Source organism: Dermacentor andersoni, chromosome 11, assembly GCF_023375885.2.
Source record: "Dermacentor andersoni chromosome 11, qqDerAnde1_hic_scaffold, whole genome shotgun sequence".
Classification (NCBI taxonomy): domain Eukaryota; kingdom Metazoa; phylum Arthropoda; class Arachnida; order Ixodida; family Ixodidae; genus Dermacentor; species Dermacentor andersoni.
The window spans coordinates 102,635,845-102,654,534 of NC_092824.1; the positions used below are offsets into that span (position 1 = coordinate 102,635,845).

An 18,690-nucleotide genomic window follows, 5' to 3' on the forward strand; every position below is an offset into this window, starting at 1 on the left:
CACCTCTACGGCCACTCAGGACGCACGTGCTCTCGTGCTCCTCTACGGCTACGTACGTGCTCTCGTGCACCTCTACGGAAACTTGGGACACACGTGCTCTCGTGCACCTCTAGGGCAACTTGGGACGCACGTGCTTTCGTGCACCTCTACGGTAACTTGGGACGCGCATGCTCTGGTGCACCTCTACTACCGCAACTGATGTGCTGGCTTACGGCTGTATTCTTTACAGCAGAGGCTTGCGAAACTTTTCGCCACCATGCCGGATTGGCGACAGGCGGGAAGTGTTGAGGGCAAAAGAATAAAGAAATAAATAAATATTTTTTTAAATTAAGTTGTACTGGTTAGTACAGTAAGGACTTGGTAAGATCAGTAAGTAGCAAAACACTGTGACTCGGTTAGTAAAGCACCGGATAAGTAGATGTAGTTAGACCAGGAATTAGTAAAGGTAACGGTACCTGCGTAGACTAAAGGCTTTATTCCGATTAATCACTAGCGTTATCCAAGTAACTTTAATTTAATTACTTGAGTAAATCATAAGGCATAATGTCCGAAAAAGTAGTGAAACATCTCTTTTACGATTCGAATTTCACTTTTACCGTCAAGTCGCCGTAGGTATATCAGTTTGAAATAACAAGAAGCATTGGTGCTAACAAGAGTGTTCACATTTCCTGGCAGCACGCAGCTATTTTACTTCATCTTTTTCGGTTGTTCAGCGTCATTCTATTTCGAACCAGCATATATCTACAAGGCGTTGAAGTATTCTGCAAAGCGTCACTACTCTTTACGAAGGGCCGTATCAGGAGTAGCCAACAAACACTGAAACTGACACCAAGGACTACATAGCAGAAATTATTTGTGCTTAATAAATGAAATAAAGAAACCATAAATAACCATAAAAGTGTATTTCCTATGGTATGGCTAATAAAAATCTGGCCCCTCGGTTAAATCCCTTTCTTCTCGTTTATTACACAACGAGGGTCTCGAATCCGGCAACATTGACGCCTTCACGTAGCATGTGTGGGTTTATTGACCGGTTGCCTTCACCCAAGAAAGATCACGTTCTCGTGACGCCTGCGGTGGAAAGGGTGCTCCACGTCCGCCGCCAAGGTCTGTGAGTGGTGTCGCTGCCTAACACTGCCAGGGTTCTACTAGGAGACATAAATAACCAAGAAAGTGGACGAGGAAACGGCGCCGCAATAGCTCAATTCGTAGAGCATCGCACGCGTAATGCGAAGATTGTCGGATGATTCCCCACCTGCGGCAAGTTGTTTTTTTCATTCACGTTCATATATATATATATGTATATATATATATATATATATATATATATATATATATATATATATATATATATATATATCCAGCAGGGAATGAATCCAAGAAAGGCATTGGGGAAATGAACTGTGATTGAAATTCAAATGTAAAAAATAATTTAAACAAGGGCAGTAAAAGTGGACGAAAAGGTAACTTGACACCGGTGGGAGCCCAAACCACAACCTCCATTACGCGTGCGTTGCACTACCAATTGTGCTAGGGCGACGGCTATCAATCCGCCTACAAACTTGGGTATTTATCTTGAAGGGGCAGTGCAAAAAGACGATGACAGAAGGCAGGAACACACAGGACAGCGCTGAACTCACAACTAACTTTATTCGAAGGCATACACACACTTATGTAGACAACCCATAGCCACGTGCTCTCCTATCTATGGCGTCATTATCAGTGCGCAGGCAAAAAACACGCAAGACCATTTAAGCTAATGCTACGCTATGAGGCGGCTTAAAAATTCAAATTCACTATCATGCAAATTTAACGATGGCATGCTTACACAACGCGACCCTTTTTTCCTGATATAGAAGGCCTCAATAATCTCCCTCGTAGTCTGATTTTTATGCGCGGGAAGTATTGTGGTGTTGTTATATATTGGAGTGCACCCATGCTCAGAGCAATGCCGCGCGACATGCGAGTAGGCATTACTCGTTAGTGAGCGCCTATGTTCAGACAGTCTAATATTGAGGCAACCACCTGTTTGACCGATGTATACGTGACCGCAGGAAAATAGAAGCTCGTAACGCATTCTACAGTACACAAAATGGGAAGTATGCTTAACAGTACAGCCTTTCCCAACATGAGTGGAGGCAGCCTGGGCCAATTTCCTATCGATCTTACCACAAATTTTGATCAACTTGTTAGGGGCAGAAAAAACAACCTTTATATCAAATCTGCCTGCTACATTCCTGAGATAGTGTGATAGTTTATGCACATATGGAATTACAACCAGGTTTTTCTTCTTGTCGGCAGGCTCTGGATTGTTCATTCTTGTGGGTGCTCCTAATTTTACACGCTTAACAAGCTTGTGTACTGTCATGCGGATAGCATCCTCTCGAAAATCTGCCGCTCTCAAACGCTCCAGTTGTTTTAAGAAACTCTCAGACGTCTTGTGAAAACACGATTTCGAAAGTGCGGAAAATAGAACCGAAAACGCAATGCCGTTTTTTACCACCTTGGAATGTGCGGGCTGAAAATTTAAAATTGATTTTTCTGACCTTGGGCAATAGGGCAAAAATCAGACTACGAGGGAGATTATTGAGGCCTTCTATATCAGGAAAAAAGGGTCGCGTTGTGTAAGCATGCCATCGTTAAATTTGCATGATAGTGAATTTGAATTTTTAAGCCGCCTCATAGCGTAGCATTAGATTAAATGGTATTGCGTGTTTTTTGCCTGTGCACTGATAATGACGCCATCGATGGGAGAGCACGTGGCTATGGGTTGTGTACATAAGTGTATGTATGCCTTCGAATAAAGTTAGTTGTGAGTTCAGCGCTGTCCTGTGTGTTCCTGCCTTCTGTCTTCGTCTTTTTGCGCTGCCCCTTCAGGATGTTCAACCAGTATCAACTCGCCCAAATGTCGATCCTTCTATTGGGTATTTATGTTCACTGCATCTAGTCCTAAGAGTGTCAGCGAGTGCCACTCAGCGCCACCGTGGCCTTCTCCACAGTGTTCCCGGGGAGGCCGAGGCGGACTCGTGGTGCGTGCAGTTTTACCGTGGCATTGTGGCGCTGTCATCAAGCGCAGTCGGAAACTTCTCACTTCATGTTACCATGTAACGTTCCCTGTGCGCGCTTGGGCGCCGACGAGAACCGGTTCAGAAACGAAATAATTACTTATTCACAGAACACGGCACGGTGTCAGCAGGGTATGAGCGGCATTGCCCGCCGTGGTTGCTTAGTGGCTTTGGCGTGACGCTGCTAAGCGCGAGGTCGTGGGATCAAACCCGGCCGCAGCGGTCGCATTTCCACGGGAGCGAAGTGCAAAAAACGCCCGTGTACCTTGCACTGGGTGCCCGTTAAAGAATTTCTGGTTGTCAAAATTGATCCGGAGTCCCCACTATGGCTTCTTACGTTCATTTTGTCTCAAAATAATGAATGTCCAACACTACTAGTTTTTAACTAAAACTAAACGTTTTCTGAAATGAGCTGAAGGTAGCCCGTAAGAAAAAAATTACGCCTGTGGGCATGTTTCTTGTAATGGCTTTCTTTCTTCTTGCTATTATAAATATATCTTCTTGGTTGTTGGCGTAACGTATGGGACCAGAAACAATGCGAAGTGGCAACACAGAGATGGCCCTTCTTTACATGTTTAACTTGGTGTCATAGGGCATGCTGGCGCCAATAAAGAACACTAAAAAGAAACTGCAAAAGATTACTCGAACTGTAAAAAGAAATTTCGAACTATAAGTGAGCGTTGTAAATGTACAGAAAGCATACCGCATACTTAGTATAATCGAGGCAACATTGCACAACACCAGCATTAGTTTATTAACACGAGCATGCGAAACTTTTACATGCCAACTTTTCGTGTAAGGTGTTTCGACGTCCATCGCTGGACCAGTATTTTGAAAAGTTGGTCGAAATTGGATCGAAATTTGATTTTCATTCACGATACGTCTCCGTGCTTATTCCGGAATAGCTTTTATTAAACCAATTGTCCTTCAAACGAACTGCCTTTCTGGCCGTATTGTGCACTTATCAATTATCTTGCAAAAAATGTAGCGCACTACTACAGCAGTATGGTGCAAACACTGTTGTCGTTGATACATAGGCTCACACCGTTTTGTTGAAATTTTTTTTATTTCTATTCCTGTCGAGGTTTTGAGTTAGCATCCGATCTTTCAACCGATACAGTCTCTCTTCAAGCCACAGCATTCTGGGTAAGGCAAGCCTGTATTTGTATAAGGGACAGCACATGAGGTCTCCGATGGTATTGGGCACCTGTCACACACATGGCAAAAACGACAAAGACACAGGGAGTCAGTGAGGCCCGTATGGAGGAGCATTTGTCTTTTTAAATGTCCTTATCTTTATATTCAGTGATCTGAGCAAAGAGTCGCAGTTTGCACATACAACTTCTAAATTTACCTAACTGAGGTTTTTAGCGCATGAAAAGGGACGAGCGACAGAGGCAAGACGCGTATACAGCGCTACCACAGACGCTACACAGCGCTACCGGTAGCATGTGTGGATTTATTGACTGGTCAAAGTTACAATTTACAGTCGAATTTCAATTATATCATCATCGGGGCTACGAATTACTGGGTGATATGGGTGTAGAAAACTCCTGCCCAGAATCTTTATGTACAGTTGATTACCAGCAATATCGTACAAAGCACACAATTCATTTTCAGGGATGACTTCTCCTGATGTGTTAACGTGTAACATGCTTTCTTAGTTTGTCTTGTCGGCGAACATTTAATCTCGCTGAGCATTTTTATGCATGGCACGTACGTTTGGCCCCTACGGTCACTTGAAAACAATTAGTTAGCTCTCTTCCAAATTGGTCGAGGGATTTCAATGCCTCCTCTATTGAGATTATTCAAATATTCTGCTGTGCCACGGTATGTGATAAGAATTGATGAGCCTCGGCAAGATATCTCATAGTCAGAGCAGCACGGCCACGTGGTACACTTTGAAGGTTTGCGTATGACTCTGGAAAAGACCAGCGTACTTGTAAAGCACTTTCTTCCACGTGCAGTAATTACTGGCACCATGGGTAAAGAGCCGAACGCAAAGTTTTACGTGTTCCAGAAGCGTCTACTCGACGACATTGATGAAGAAAGGGTCAGTAGGCTACCGAGCACTTCGCAAGTCGTAGGTAATTTAGCTAAATAAACAACAGAAATCAACAGCTAAAACAACAGAAGGTGCGATCGTTCCCCAGCCATGGCAAGTTGTTTTTTCATCCACTTTCATTTCCATTAATTTATTGTTTCTTTATTTCATTTATTAAACACAATAATTTCCCCTATGTTGTGCTTGGCGTCAGTGTTTTTTTTTTTTTTTTTATGAAATGGCAAAGGTTATGTGGCTCTCCAAGGTTTTTCATGAACTACATGTACGTAGTTCCGATAGCCACGCCTAGTTTTCTACTAATGCTACTAGAGCGAACTGTGGCCCTATGATTGTTCAGCTACCACGAGAAAAAGCCGTAGTGCATAAATTCGTATAAACTTCGTCTTCTTGCTACTGACGTGCTTGTGGCTTGAATAATCACGCTACTTGTGCATTTATTAGTCTAAATTTTAAAACAGTCGTTTTTAGAAGCCCAGAAGGCAAAAGCTAAAGCTTTGCACATATGCATACAGATTGCAAATGGTTGCTGCACAACGCAATATTTTTTTTTAGTTAGACGAAATTGGAAAGTTACGGATTCATGGAAAACCAGATGGACGAAGCTTCGGCAAGATCACGTATTTTTCATCCTTCTGGTGATGGCTCAACCACCAAGCTTCTATAGCTGATGTAAAAACTAGCGCCCGATTGCCTTGTAGTAATTTTCGCAAGAAACTCTACACCGTGCCCACAGTGAACTGGAGTACGCCACGGGCACAGTGAAGCTTTCACCTGCAAGTTCTCAAACCTCGTTCCATGTTGGTTTAACTTTATAGTCGCAGTCGTTTACTCGAAACTACACCACCGCCACGTGGCCACTGTATACGATCAGCCGCGATGAGTCTCCTTGGAGCAACAGTCCTTTAGCTTCACGGCGTAATCATTCGAAGTTCTCGTTGAGCATATAAAGTGGCTGAGCTGCTCCACTCTTGCACAGAGCCTGGGTGTTGCACTGCGTAATTTTCGGCCACCCCAAACACCACACTTCCCGCTGTCAGACTTTCTTCTTACGTGGCAACATGGGAAGCAACACGCTAACGGAGCGCTTCAGGGGAGAGAGAACGTACCATCTACTGTAAAGGGGAAGGACCAACTGAAGCAATTTTCTCGACGCGCCACCCAGGTAGTTGCTCGGGGTAATTGCATAATTCGCGCAGTATACATTCGTTATAATCGTTCTTGCCGTTAGAAAGAATCTGTTTGACGAGGTAAACCTGTGATTTAATCAATAATCATGCGGTTACAAACCGAAGCGCTCTAACCACTACGGAACGACCGCTATGCGCAAGGGATCACACACTGCTTGCGTTATACAAGAGATGCTTGGCCGTTCACAAATGAAAATGGTTTTTCCCTCAGGCCGGTCTCTAGAGCCATAAACCCCGTCGTTGATCGAGACACGATGGCCATTTAACTACGGTGTGCGTATGCTATTCGGCGCTCTTTCTTCGCCGCAGAGGCGTTCGCGTATCCAACGGGACGAACGCTCCAGCACAGAAACGTTCTACACCTCCTATGGGCCTGTCCCGGGATATAAGACGCCCACAGGACCACAGGACGGTAGTACACATTTTAAAAGGTCTCGTCGCCTTTTTAAAAGGTCTCGTCGCCTGGCGCCGGTCGCTCTGGCGCCTGCGGTCCATCACATCCATCAGGTGATGTGGAAAGCGTTCTTTCCTAGTCGCTCTTTGCGAAAGAGGGGTAAGCGGTAGCCCTTCTAATAAATATGCGCATTCGTTCGTAAAGCACACGTACTGTCTGCGAGATTCGCGTGTTCGTTCCCAGTCCTCTAGACGGTGCTAAAGTAGTCTCAGTGTGTCGTAAGAGTACCGGAGGCTTATTCTTACGGTCAGGTGGAAATATTTACATGCATTGGGCAAGCGGGACTTCTAGCTGTTGGCGGTAAGTGAGTAAAGGTAACAAATGTGTCACAATAATTTGTTCATATTTATAAAGGTTGGGGTACACTTACCCCTGTGTCAACAGGATTCCGTTTCTGCACGTGTAACGCAAGCATGGATCTGATGAGTTAAGGGTCTCTCCACTTTTCATCAAAGAGCCATTACTTGTGACACAAACACCTGCATATTGAACACCGCGTTAGTGTCAGTCTCTTTATTTGCGGGTGACTGATTATGCGCTTTTACTTAAGCACGAATTGCTCGAGTAATTTTGTTTCTCCTTCTTATTCTTAACATAACTCGTTAAAGTTTTGAGGTATTGGAGCGTTTGGAAAAACGCGTTTGTACCTGAAGCGTTTTTAGCCTACATTACGGCCAAAGCTCCCTGCTGCCGTCTCCCAATATCTTTGGCGCACACAAATACACTTGATACACACAATTAGCAGATCCTTTTCGCGTCAAAATCAGCATGTTGAATTACTTAGAATTTCGCTCTGTTGGAAGCATCAGCAGAAAGATTCAACAAATAACTGGACCCATACAAACTTTAAATAAATGCGTAAAGCAAAATTTTCACTATTCAATATTTCTTACGAAGTATAAATATTAAATGTTAAAGATTCTACAGCTGAGAGTTGTGACAAAAGTAAAATATGAAAAATTATAATAACTGCAACGAGAACTCACTCATCTCAGGACAACGGACTCTACAGCAGCGCGGGAACGGTCTGTCTATGCCTTCTTGGAGATAGCAGCCTTCCGGAGGTGCCCCACACCTACAAATTGACATGATTTTTCACTCACGGACAACCTATACATCTGAGAGCAAAACAGCTAATCAAGCGCTTTCGAATCGTCTTTTTTCAATTCAAATAAAGAACTAAGTGATTAATAAAGGGAAAATCAGACATCCACCCGTTCGTAGCTAATGCTACAAAGGAAACCCATACGGATTCCTCGAAAGAAAAGCCTCGGAGTTGAAGAAAAATAGCAGATAGCAGAAGAAACCAGAAGAAATAGCAGAAGAAAGCAGATAACGGCTAGCTACGAACGGGTGGATGTCTGATTTTCCCTTTATTAATTACTTCTCTCCACCTTGCGGGTTTCCGCAGAACTACTACCTCAAAGAACTAAGTGTTTCAGTAGCCACGACTCGCCCATATAAGTGGCGTGGGTATTTTTTATTTTGGTCTACAATATGTCTCTGGTTAGAGGAAATGTTAGAGTCCTTCAACGAATCAGCATTGCAATATCGGGAGCGGACTCTGCTTAAAAAAATAACTTTCAGATGTTTCACTTGTACAGCATCATGAATGGTGCGCGCATTCACGAGTGGGACAAAATTACGCAGTGTGGGTGTATTCCACTAGTTATTGTTATACGCGCATTTCAAATGTATCGTCGGCATTATTCCTGAATCTGCAAATCTCTCCCCCCCCCTCTCTCCCAAGCAAACAAGACAGATTCTACTTCATGGTGGCATCGTAATTCAATGCACCGAGCTGCGGCTTGTACTACGCTGCGAACATCGTTGTCACCAAGTTTGTGACACACTGCGTTGAAAACTCTGGAGTGAAATTCCTGTTGCGCTAGGAGCAGTTCAATTTTCTTGTATTCTGGTGACAAAAGGTAGCTGGTCGCTTAAATCAAGGACACAGCGTCACGAATTGCGCACATATGAGCTGCTCGTTTTCAGAAAAGTAACCCTGGAAACAAATTGCGACGTACTCCATTTTTACCAGAACTTGGCTCTGTAGATGACATGACAGTCTTTGGCATGGGTTCCAAGAATATTGTAGCCCATTAAACTTGAATCCATTGTAATGACAGCCATCTGTAAGAGAGGGTTTTGAATAAAGTTGCTAAGTCGTATAACGCACGATTATAGCTGGGCAGGTTTATATTCATATACTTGCCATCATTAGGGCTACGAGGTAGCAGAATACAGATGTTAACAAGTCTAATTGTGTGCCGTCCCAGTGCTATTGCACAAAGCGGTTATCAACTCGCCTTTAGGAAAAAGAACTCCAGCCGACGTAGGGGTAATCAAAGATGGTGAAACTAAGTTCTATATATTGTGACAAATGCGCAAAGTAAAAAAAAAATGTATTACAGTATGTTTAAATGTGCATAGGCAAAATGAAACGTGGACCGTTCGCGCAGGCTGAACCATCATCTCCTCCGTCGTTGTGATTGCTCGTGGTCCTGTAGCTTCGTAAGGTCACCTTCCGGCACCAGTGCTGGCGTCGCAGTGCTGGTTAGAACGGCGATGAGTCAGCGGAACAGTAAGGTTTCAGCCGATAGTGGTGTACAGCGTCGGTTTAAACCCACATAAATATCTGGCGCAAAACCAAAATTGCGCAATTAACATGCTGTAATCAATCCAAAATTTTGAGCCGCGCTGTTCATCTCCCGGAATTAGGGCTACCCTTCTAGCTTAACTCAAATAAAGCTTCCGCAAATAAAGCTAAGCAATCGTCGCGACATGACCATTTTGTCATCATTTCCAAAATTACGCCACCAGACTAGCAAACACTCCTTACGCCTAGAAACTTCGTCGCACGCGTCACACGGATTACGCAATCATGTAGGCTTCCCGACCCTCTACGGTAAAACTGAAGGATTCAACTCGTCTGCAATTCCACTTGCCAGTCGTCTCTGGTACAGCGTGCCCAATAACATTGTTGCGGGAACTGACCGCGATAAATTCAGGCACTCGCTCAACTCGCTTATCCCTTGTTAACCCACGCTGTCACACTCAACGTTTGTTCTTTCCTGCTTTTTCCTTTCACTGTAGTACATTTGTTTACAAAGTTGTCGAGTTGTTTTTTTTTTATTTTTTTAATACACAACCGCATGTCGGTAGTATGTTTCTGTATGTTTTAGGCTGTCTGCACCTCGCTGGTGTGTTTTAGACATCAATATTGTCGCGAGTTTTCCATTCATATGTGCGCTTGGTTCTGTGCCCCCCTTACTCAATGCCCAAAGTATCTTACAAATAAATGGATAAATTACAAATACATAATTAAGTAAATAAATAAATATACAGTGCCATATACCCAGGGGTACCTTTCCAGTGACCCAAGTGGACGTCAGAGAGGTTCATTGAAAATCAGGGCACACCCAGTGCCACGTATCCAGTGCACCAGACAACTTGGGTAAAGTTGGTCCGACCCAAGTCGGCGGACAAACAGTTACGGACGGACGGACAGACAGACAGACAGACAGACCCCAAAAAGCTTTTTAAGTGCCCTAAGGATGTTAATCACTTTAAAATACTTCCCTGCGGTGAAAGTGCTATTTTGTTTTGCATGAGGTTACGCCTATGTAGTTTACTTAACTGGACGTTAGTGTCGGATAGGTGACGCTGTGAATGTGCTGCACCTTATGATGCGAAACTTGATCAAAGTTAACGTAGTTCGCAAACAAACGCTACTCACCACTTGTTACTTGTATACCAACAATTGGAGTAACGTTCACGCTAGTATACATTATTTCCATTATTCCTTGACTCAGCAACAGGGATACAAGAAAGGCGACGAGCGCTCCATATTTAAGCATAGTGTCGCATTAATTAAGGCTCGGAATCTGTATCTGAAATAAATAACGAAATATTTGAATTGGCCAGTGTGCGTTACGACACGGAAGAACGCAGAATGTTGTGCATTTATGCAAACTGCTTTTTAATCAGAGCCGCTGCTGCATTAACACTACTGCGTTTCCAACCGAGTGACAATGATTTCCCGAAACATGATTCCACAAGTTGGAGTTGCGTTTAGGCAATGCCTAAATTTCATTAAACTTGATAGGGACATTTAATTTACCCTATGCTACTTGTATCAAATTGTCGTTGCTTCTGCACTTTTGTTTTATCGACTGCAACATCTAATGCATCATTCAAGATACGGGATATTATCACAAATGACCACGTTGATATTCCCAACGCGTTAGTCGTTTCAGCCCATGTCCATCTTGGATAATGTATTATGTGTTAATGATGGGCCGTTTTCTGCGCTTAATGATACTGTTGGCACTTGTAACGGTGTTCTAAATTTAGCTTCAATGTGGACGTACTACTCTACAGATTCTGATCGTACCACCATTTTCTTGTACTCCACTTTCAATAGACATTCCGACGCCTTACGCCAGTCCTCAAGAAATTGTTAGAACCTGACACAACAGCAACCTCGTGGAACACCGCTAAAGTTCAAACATTCTGCTAATTGTGTAGAAACAGCGACTGTGTGTATAAACAGCCCTGCACCCGCGCACGCATTGTTGAGGCACATTATACATAAACACAACAGCATTTCCTTGGTTAAAATAACCTTCAAAATTTTCTTCAATGTGGTTTTCATCGTGGCTACACTGCTGCAGCGCAGCTAGTCGATTCTGTGTCCATGACGCCTCTCTAAACCCGGGTAATCAGGCGGGTTCACCCTTGATCCCACGCTTCGGGTTCACTTGCAAATTTTAACATACTAAAGTTAACTCCAATCTTGTTTATTAGATCGGCTCGATGTTGAGTTTTCGCTGACAATTTGTTTCGTTAAATTCTTCTGGTTCATCACCAGTTAACGCTACATTCGTCACACTACTTCGAATGAGAATGTTAGTTATGTTTAATATACGTCAATGATCTGCCTTGTAACAGATCGTCCGAAATCAGGCTTTGTGCCGTTTATTGTCTTCTGCATAAAAGCAATACCATGATGACCATTAGCAACTTGTATCGCATGCGTCCTTTCGAGCATGGTGAATGGGAAAAATGGCAAATGAATATTAATTGCAATGAGCAATCGTAATGGCATTTACCAACACACTTAACTACTTAGTTCTCGACTTCTTTGAATGACGCTAAACTAACATGACTGTTCCAATATGAATATTTAGGTGCTATTTCCACAAAAGCATTTTCATGCGCACTTACATACTGTATGTAAACAGAAAAGCCGTTAAATATAATCTTACTTGCACCGCAATTTAACTAAGACACAACGACATACTAAGCGGCTTCTATATAAATCGTTAACTTATACTGTTCCTTCGTTTCGCACCCATATGAACAGTCAATGTATTTGTTTGATCTGCCATAATTACGCTCGTAGCTTTTAACTGACACGGGTGCTACAGTCACTGAAGCTCCAACCATTCCTCTCGTGCCATTACCTTGAATAGTGAAAATTTTTCTAGGTCATCATTAACGTCATCTCTCTGTTTTGAGACTGTGGCCACATAATACTTTAAACATTTTGTACTCGTAGGTCCGAAAGTTTTGAATATATATGCCTAAAGCCTTCTTTTTTTAACACGCTAAAAATAAATTATGCGGTTTTACTTACCGAAACCACGATGTGATTATGAGGCAGATGGTAGCGGAGGACTTCCGTATAAATGTGACCACCCGGAGCTCTTTAACGTGCACCTATATCTAAGTAGACCGGTATTTGTGCATTTCGACCCGATCAAAATGCGGCTGCCGTGGCCGGAATTTGACCCCGCGGCCTCGTGTTTAGCAGCGCAATACCAAAGCCACTAAGCCACCACAGCAGGTCTTTTGAACATCCCAACACATTCAAGTATAGTTTTATTTTCCCGCGTATAATAACACGTTGGAATTCATTCTCCGGTACTGTCCATTCCTTTTCAATAAATAACTTTTAGCCGCCATGTCTCAGTAATTTTGTTATATATTTTTCATTTGGTTGCTTTATTTTGCTTTTTGTTAGTATTCTCTTTTCGTTCTTTGTGCTCGCTTGACTTTGTTAAAAACGTTAAATATTTGCACGTTTCATTTGTTGCGCCTTTGCTGATTTAATGTTATCTCTACGTTTTCCCAGTCCTGCTATGGCGTTAATGTAGAGCGGCACAATACATCAATAAAGAAATAAAATTGTGGCAGAAAGCATTGTAAATGTTTGTCGTAGCGATAGCGTTGTTAAGTGACACGGCTGTCCGTCTCTATGTTATTTCGTAATTTCCGGCAGCCGTTGTGGGCGCATCAGCCGAAACACTAATGGCACATTCCACGGGATGATCCAATGGCAGAACAAGAGCTGTTTGGAAACGCGGAGAGCAGTCGAGAGCCGTTCGAGTCTCCTGCGCGAAAGGCGGAGTGCGAAGAAAGTCACGTGACGCGAAACGCGTCGTATCCTTTTCTTCTTGTTGCGTGTTCGTCGTGTTGGTTCAGTGTGCGGCAGCAATGGGACGGCTGAAAAGTTCGCGCTGAGTTCACCGCGCAAAGTTTAACAATATGGTCGCGTGATACACCTTTGCCCTCGCACATGCTCTCGGAGCGCATGGAACGTTTCGATGGAGGAGCAAGCAGTGACACTTTCCTTGAGCTCCAGGGCGAGATCGGAGATCGTTGTTCGGAGCGCGCGTTCAGTCTCACCGTGCACGATTGGCCTAGGCCAATGGCACGCTGTGAAAGTGAGCGCGCTCTCCGAACAACGATCTCCGATTGCGCCCCGGGTGATCCTCTCTGCTCTTTGCCTCGACTCCCATTCTGCCAATGGAACGCGTGCCAAGGCGCAACGATAGCGCCGAGCGCAGTCGTCGGATATGACTCACGGATCAAGTACGTGTAATATTAGTATACAGTCATCACTGTACACATTACAATTTGATCGGTAACGCTCGCGTACATTCGACAATACACAACGCAATTCACATTGCTCACGCAATCTCATTAGACAAGATGCTTTCTCTGTAGAAACTGCGACAGCATTCGAGAAATTTTTGTACCAAAATTTGTATGGTGGGGGGCCCCTGCGCTACACCACCCTCGCTGAAGCTAGCGTAGTGAACGCCGCGGTACCAAAGCGCACTGCAGCAGCCCAGTAACGGGCGCTGCTGCAAACACTATGTAATCGCGCCTTCGGGCGGAATGTCAACAACCTGCAATATTTTGCTTACACCACGTTTTGCATGCATTCAGCACTTCTCAAAATGTGGCCTCATCTAGTGCGAAGCGTTTCTGACAGCCAAGTAATTCTCCTGAAGGTGACTGAGAACCCGTGCCAGCTTTTGACTATGGTAACAGAGTGTCTGTTCCAGAAGGTCAAGTGGGGAACACATAAAAGAAGAGCGGAAGCCCCACGTACTCTCACAAGACCTGAGGTTACGCCTTAAGCCCATAAAGTAACTCGCAACTTGAAAAAAGATATGCAAAGCGCCGCGATGCGCAGACCGCGCGAATTCTGAGCCGAGCAAAATGGCGAAGCTGTGGGCTCGCATTTAGAAAGACGCTGAGCACTCCATGACATGCTGCCAGGAAAAGAGCATGCTGGGCCATACATTAAATTTTCGATTGCAGTCACGAACGAGATCCGCTTGATGTGCGGCGACGGAAATATAGCACAAACGGGGCGCTGTGTAAACGATCGGGCTAGGGATCATGCCCTGATAAAACGATACTGCGCATTTAAGTGTGCCTGCTCTCTACATGCGGATCAGAGGCACGTGTCGGGTAGATATGCATTTTGGAAATCTGCAAAAAACGTTGAGAGATATTTGAAGCTTCTAATACGGATGACATTCTTGGCACTGTCAGAATAGATTTCCTACCAGCCACCTAGCTAGCTCAAGTCGGGCCGTCTCTAAAATATTGGAGTCTAAAAATTTGAGGCATTCTTTAAGGCAGTGCGGCCTAAACTGAGATCAATTCTGGGTTTTTCCATACCAAAACCGCGACCTGATTACGAGGCACGCCGTATTGGGAGGACACCGCGTTAATTTTGACCACCGGGAGTTATTTAACGAGCACACAATGCATGGAACACTGGCACTTTTTTGCATTTCGCCCCCATCGAAATGCGGTCGCCGCAGCCGGTGTTCGATCCCGCGACCTCGTGCTTAGCTGCGCAGCGCCATAGCCCCTAAGCCACCATTGCAGATGCAGCCTAAAATGTGGGCCGTTTACGTAGGTATGTGTAGCAAGGAATGAGACGCTCTTCAATGAAACGAATTTCAATGAAGTTAGTTTTCCATCAAGCGGGTGAAGAGCTATATTCCAGAGGAAAAAAAACGTGACAGAAGACAGGGGCAACATTGTTGCTTGAACAACACTTACCAGTCTCTCTGTAACAGATATTACAGCCAAGCTGACGAGGACTGTTTTATGCAACCGCTTTCCTTAGGGTCTCTGTTTGAATGGACAGAAAAAGCCGTTAAGTAGTGATCACATAATTTCAGAACCGAATAGCTATCTCTCAGTATTAGCCTTCCAGCACCTGTTGTTTCACAGGTGCGTCTATACACATACAGGCTTTGAGTCTATTTAGACCCCTTCAACACTTTATCGACCAAAATAGAAATGCGTCATCGTATGTGTGCTGTCCACCAAGTGCTGGAAGCCGACACTTAACAATGCACAATGAAGGTGCTGTAACGTCTGTCCCAGCTTGAGCATGTTTTACGAAAAGCGGCTGCACCGCAGCCAGGAATATATTCTGAATGGGTACCATTGGTAACAGCTCCGGTTTCGCTTATTTCCCACAAGAATTCGACACTGTACAAACCAAATGTAGCTATGATATAGTATCCGTGGTTTCTCATAGCCATAGTGCTTTTCGAGCGTAGGTTCGTTTTGCGTGACACGTTTTTCTCGGCCAAAAGTCAAGCAACGGCGAAAGCAGTCTTTCGTAACCCGGCAATTTTCGTTGTGCCCAACCTTGTTTTCTTTTTCTTTTGGCCCTTAGCAAGGAAAGCAAGTAGCTACACGTGGGTGCGAGCTGACGAAAAGTATACTTTCCTGTCTGTGACAAGCAGGTTGAGGTTGAAATTATACTTCTTTTCTGATTTCGGTGTAGTCCTACAATATATCTGGTCACAAATCTCTCGAATATGATAATTTATCTCAAATGTAACAAATTTCCCTCAAATTCTTTCTGCCCGGATGCTTAATAAGAACATTTCTGTATTTCACATTTATTTCGTTAACGAAGTGACATAAAAAAATTCGCACCTTTCAAGTAAATCAGGGTGCATGTATTGCTGTGCCAGTGTTGTCTTTCGTAGATCTTCGAAAATACTGATATTTCTGTTATCCGGAAAAAATAGACTGGTTGCTGTATAAGAACTCATCAATGCGTCGTTTTTCTTTCCTATGCCAACTCTTTTGGGAAGGATCACTGAGTATGCAGCCGCGGTAAATCTCAGTACATCGTGCACCGTTGGAATTAACACGGGCAAAGGGCGGAAGCTTCATGGCGAAATGGAGGTAACGCCTTGTCAACAACAAGAAATCGACTTCAAGATTCTATTCTCACTACCAAACAAACTGCTTTCATGGTAATCCAGGAGCAGCCGATTCGTCTGATGCAGCGGTTTCTTTTCGATAGCTACTTCTTTGAAATATTTCATGACTACCGCTCAAAGAATCAACTTTTTTCATACTGGCAGTGTGCTATACGAACGCTAAAATACCGACTAGCATATTTGCTTAAATGAGAGAAGCAGAGTTTTTCATAAACAAGGTTTTCAGGCAGTAAATATAAAAACCACTAGTGGTACATCCATAGCACAATACGACAGCTGTGTCGTTGTGAATCCAGAACTGGGCGTTTGAATAGCGCCCAGCTGGCTAAACCCTGTGGCAAAGCAGCTGTTCAACTGCAGTCGCTCGCTCAGGCAGCAAAAACAGCGATTATTCCATTGTTCCCGCTACCCATGTTCCCGCACAAGCAAACATGAACGCATCTCACTCGATGAACGCGGAAACTCGCGCTCAGAGCGCTGGAGTGAGGAAGCGCTGCAGCGGCAGTGAGCGAAGGGACCTTCGTGCTGCCTCTCACAGCACGAAGGTCAGAAGCCACCGCGGATACCAAGCTATCAAAACTCGCACTGTATCCTCATCACAGATCGCTTTCAAGACAACGCACGCGCTGCCGCACCCGGCCGCGCCATACGCAGGAGCCGCAGAAGTATAACGCCTCACATTTTCTCCCCTCCCCCCCCGCCCCCTCCGGTGCCTTGCCCGCGACTGAAGATGGCGCGCTTCGTTCCCGCTTTCTTCCATTTTTCACGATATATTTCGCGAAGCAAAGAATTTGAGACCGAAATCACCACACCGACTGGCAGTGGGCCAGTGCCGTCAGCATCTTCGCATAGGGAGGGGCAGTATGGGAACGCTGGCATGATGCGCGGCAGTGGAGCTAGCTGTAGAAGATGACAACGAACGCGTGCACGCGTGGTACGAGCGCGTTCGGGCGGTTACGCCGATGGACGACGACGCTCAACCCGAGAACGGGCTCCTAAGAGCTGAAATCTGCATGTCACCATTTAGGGTTAAAGAATACCAAGCACGCGTAGTTCATAGACAGGTGTTTCAGGGCGTGATACATCCTCAGTTTATATTACTTGATCATTTCTCCGGTATAACTCAGTTGAAAGTTTGCACTTGCGTTTGTCAAGTCTAACGTTTACTTTTCTAGTTGGTTCGCAAATGCCTGCCGTCATTGAACATACAACGTTACCCTCACTTTGCTACAGAGCGCATTAGACGGCGCGCGAAGGTTCGTCTATCAGATTTCGTCGCTGTGCAGGCAAGCTGACTGCGCGTTGCTCGCTGTAGAAGAGGCGTACTTATCAAAATGAATAAGAAACCAATTTAGCTGTTGCCAGTGCATCAGCGTGCGAAATCTGAGTGGAGCGATGCTCACAGCTAAAGCTCTCTAATGACACACATCGAGCTCTTCCAACTCGCACTAACCACACATTTAGAGCTCTCACTACAGAGTAGTCAGCTCCACAACGAAAGACAAATGCTAGTCCGCAGGCGAGGCGTGTACCTTTTTTATAGCAGTTAATGTAAAACGCTGAGCTAGTTGGAACTACGATATCTGAAGCATTTACAGTGCTTCATGCGCACAAGAAATGTCGTAGAACAACAGAGAGATGACGAGAGGACAGGAAAGGACAGAGGTGGATGGCTCGTTTTACTGCACTGCCAACTACATCGTAAACGGCCTCACGCGACGTGCCTAAACGCGCAAGAAACATGCCGCATGCGTCACACTGCTTGTTACACCACGTGTCGCACGCAACCTTTGGTCAAGATGGTGTTTACTTTTTTTTTTTTTTTTTGGACGGAATGAAAGAAGCATTGCTTACACAATTCTCAGAGACACAATTCCCAGAAACTGTTTAACTGGACATGAGGGACGCCATGGTTGAGGGTTCCAGATTAATTTTTGACCACCTGGGGTTTATTAACCTGCAGCCAATGCATGGTTCAAGAGCGTTCTTGCATTCTGCCCCGAAGTGTGTGGTGAAAGAAGACCTTTAATTGCTAATTAGCCTTAAGCAGCTCGCAAGCCTTGTATACTGGTAATGTGTCAAAACCGGGAGTCAAAGCACGGCAACGTCTTAAAATGAGTCATTTAATTAAACGCAACTGAAATTGCTAATACAAGTTGTCGCAAGAAAGATATTCGCGGGAAGTTAGGATTCACACGTGAGTCTACATGGTCAGCCAGATCTGCTGTTCTTCAGAAAATCTTCTGCGAATAGCAACAACCAGCAAAAGATCCGATATTTATAAGTAAACTAAGCACGTGCTGGTGGGCGAGTTGGTTATACATGATTAAAACAAAGGCGCCAAATAAAACAACGGACG

General features: G+C 44.4%; 1 protein-coding gene across 4 annotated transcripts in view; it reads right to left on the reverse strand.

Moving 5' to 3' along the window:
- The window catches only part of LOC126539186 (uncharacterized), a 41,641-nt gene extending 26,253 nt beyond the window's left edge, over nt 1-15,388 (reverse strand). The window contains exons 1-6 of one of the 4 annotated variants that reach the window (XM_055075233.2): nt 15,145-15,379; nt 10,511-10,664; nt 8,799-8,904; nt 7,758-7,846; nt 7,142-7,250; nt 4,113-4,272 (exon numbers count right to left, since the gene is read on the reverse strand). In XM_055075233.2, the coding sequence (XP_054931208.1) occupies nt 4,173-4,272; nt 7,142-7,250; nt 7,758-7,846; nt 8,799-8,904; nt 10,511-10,631 (525 nt within the window). In that variant the 5' untranslated portion in view covers nt 10,632-10,664; nt 15,145-15,379 and the 3' untranslated portion in view covers nt 4,113-4,172. Of the gene's footprint in view, nt 1-4,112; nt 4,273-7,141; nt 7,251-7,757; nt 7,847-8,798; nt 8,905-10,510; nt 10,665-15,144 lie in introns of those variants that run through there. The other 3 variants (XR_011891233.1, XM_055075232.2, XR_011891234.1) reach the window with 3 other exon arrangements.
- Nucleotides 15,389-18,690: the final 3,302 nt, after the last annotated feature.